The sequence below is a fragment of the Capsicum annuum genome, chromosome 1, assembly GCF_002878395.1.
Source record: "Capsicum annuum cultivar UCD-10X-F1 chromosome 1, UCD10Xv1.1, whole genome shotgun sequence".
In the NCBI taxonomy this organism is placed as follows: domain Eukaryota; kingdom Viridiplantae; phylum Streptophyta; class Magnoliopsida; order Solanales; family Solanaceae; genus Capsicum; species Capsicum annuum.
The window spans coordinates 169,829,196-169,831,496 of record NC_061111.1 but is presented as its reverse complement, the minus strand read 5'-3'; the positions used below and the strand labels follow the sequence as shown (position 1 = coordinate 169,831,496).

At 36.3% G+C, this 2,301-nt stretch overlaps 1 protein-coding gene across 1 annotated transcript; it reads left to right on the top strand.

The window, feature by feature from the left end:
- Positions 1-318: 318 nt before the first annotated feature.
- LOC107859457 lies at positions 319-1,659 on the top strand. The gene is given in 4 exon segments (XM_047412185.1): positions 319-519; positions 878-943; positions 1,093-1,299; positions 1,639-1,659. Coding segments are annotated over 4 exon segments (495 nt in total).
- Positions 1,660-2,301: the final 642 nt, after the last annotated feature.

The window sequence follows — 2,301 nt, the reverse complement described above, 5'->3', positions numbered from 1 at the left end:
TAGATTAGAACTCTTGTACAAGGTGTATGTCTTCTCTTGTAAATTATAGCATTGTACAGATTCATTAGCACTAGCAATATACAAAGCAGTTTCTCCTAAACTAGTCTCAAAATTTCTTCAAATGGAACTACTAGGGCTTTGCATAACGCTCTTTATCCTCATGTGCACCATCAACAATATATAATTCTTTATCCTCATGTGCACCATCAACAATATAGAATCAAAAGCTTCTGAAGCGACAGAGTTACAGAGGTTTCGCCAGCACACTATCTGTTGAAAGTTGAGTCTTTCTCCTAACATTCAGAGAGTGGCATTGACATGGTTGAATCAAATGAATTTATAGTTGGAGATTATAAATGGAAAATGGTCATTTATCCTGGTGGGAACATACTTGAAAATGGAGGTGATCATATTTCAGTTTAGTTGTCTATTTTATGAACAAGTTCCTTGCCTGTTGGTTGGGAAGTCAATATTGTAACCTTCTTTATGTTCAATCAACTCTCTGGTAGGGAAAATGCGGCACTTTAAACCTATTAAATCTGTATGGGGAATACCCATATTTCTTTCTCATAAAATATTCAATGACGCTTCTAACGGATACCTTGTTGACGACATATGTGTCTTTGGAGCAGATCATGAGATATTTGTTGTCCTAAGGCGACCAATCACCTAATGTTTGTCCATAGTAAAATCTAATCATGACTCATTTAAGTGTAAATGGGAGGTCTGTTATTTCTCCAAGCTTGGTGAATATTGCTTTCTAAAGAATTTACTATGGTAAATTACAAGTGGAAGCTCTCGTTATATCCAGAAGGCTATGCAGAGAAAAAGGGACGTAATATCTCAATATTCTTACATTTTGTTGATTCTAATATAGACTAATATAGACTTCGACTACCATAAGAAAGTGAAGGCATATTGCAGCATTAGCCTCAAGGGTCAAGTAAATGGTGCATGTAATAAACTATCTCATGCACCACGTTGACGACAAATGTCTTTGGAGAAGAGATATTTGACATCCAAAGGCGACCAATCACCGAATGTTTGTCCATAGTAAAATCTAATCATGACTCATTTAAGTGTAAATGAGAGGTCTATTATTTCTCCAAGCTTGATGAATATTGGCTTTCTGAAGAATTTACTTTGGTAGATTACAAGTGGAAGCTCTCGTTATACCCAGAAGGCTATGCAGAGAAAAAGGGACGTAATATCTCAATACTACATTTTGTTGATTCTAATATGGACTTCGACTACCATACGAAAGTGAAGGCATGTTGCAGCATTAGCCTCAAGGGTCAAGTAAATGGTGTATGTAACAAACTCTCTCATTGTAAGTAGTTCTCAACTACCTCATGTTCTTGGGGTTATCTAGATTTTATGCCTTTAACTCATTTGTATGATCGGAAAAAAGGTTACCTTGTCAATAATTATATTGTGATAGAGGTTGAGTTGAAAATTATGTTTGAGAATGGCATAAAGATCTTATCTTAATTAACTTGTTTTACATTTTATACATTAACTAGATAGGCTAGGCCCGTACTTAGCACGGGCCCAACATTGCATTTTAATAGTAATGTAATGACGTTGATTTTATTATGTATCTCCACTGGTAAGGAATTGCACTTTTTGTGTTTGCAGATTTTGTATGCTTTCCATTAACTGATGAATCATTCATCTATTCATCAAACATACCAATAAGACTAGTTTTGCGACAAGAAGTAAGAAAAATAATTTTGAGACGACAAAGGCTGAATTTTTTTCCAGGAGTCATCTTCAAAAATGAAACTTTGTATGATGTCTTTGAGGATGGGTCTCTAGTAATGTCGTTAAAACTCTGAAACATAGGACAAAATCAAAGCTTAACGACCATAAAAAATGCAGAAAAGAGGCCAGTAAGAGATGGTACTGCAGGATCTCTTGCAGATTCAAGAGATTGACAAGCTGATTAAACTGTCATATTTCGACCACCTAACGTCACAGTGACAATGTAATTTAGAGTCTGCATTGAGACACCTGTTTGATGGCAAGCAGTCATCAAGCATGCAATCGCCAAGTCTGGCAGGCATGTGAAAAGCATTCCTGTTCTCAATACTCGAGCCAATCTCAGGTAATGAAGGGACAACGATGATACCTTCACAGTCGTTTGCAACCTTCATTGCTAAAGCAGAGAGGTCCTCTCCGTTCATTTCTAGGCCATTCAATTCGAGGGACTGGCTATTAAAAGCTTTACAAGCTTTTTCAAGAATAGATTAAAAATATTTTCCGTATGCCTCTACACGGATTTGTAGACGACGTTGTACC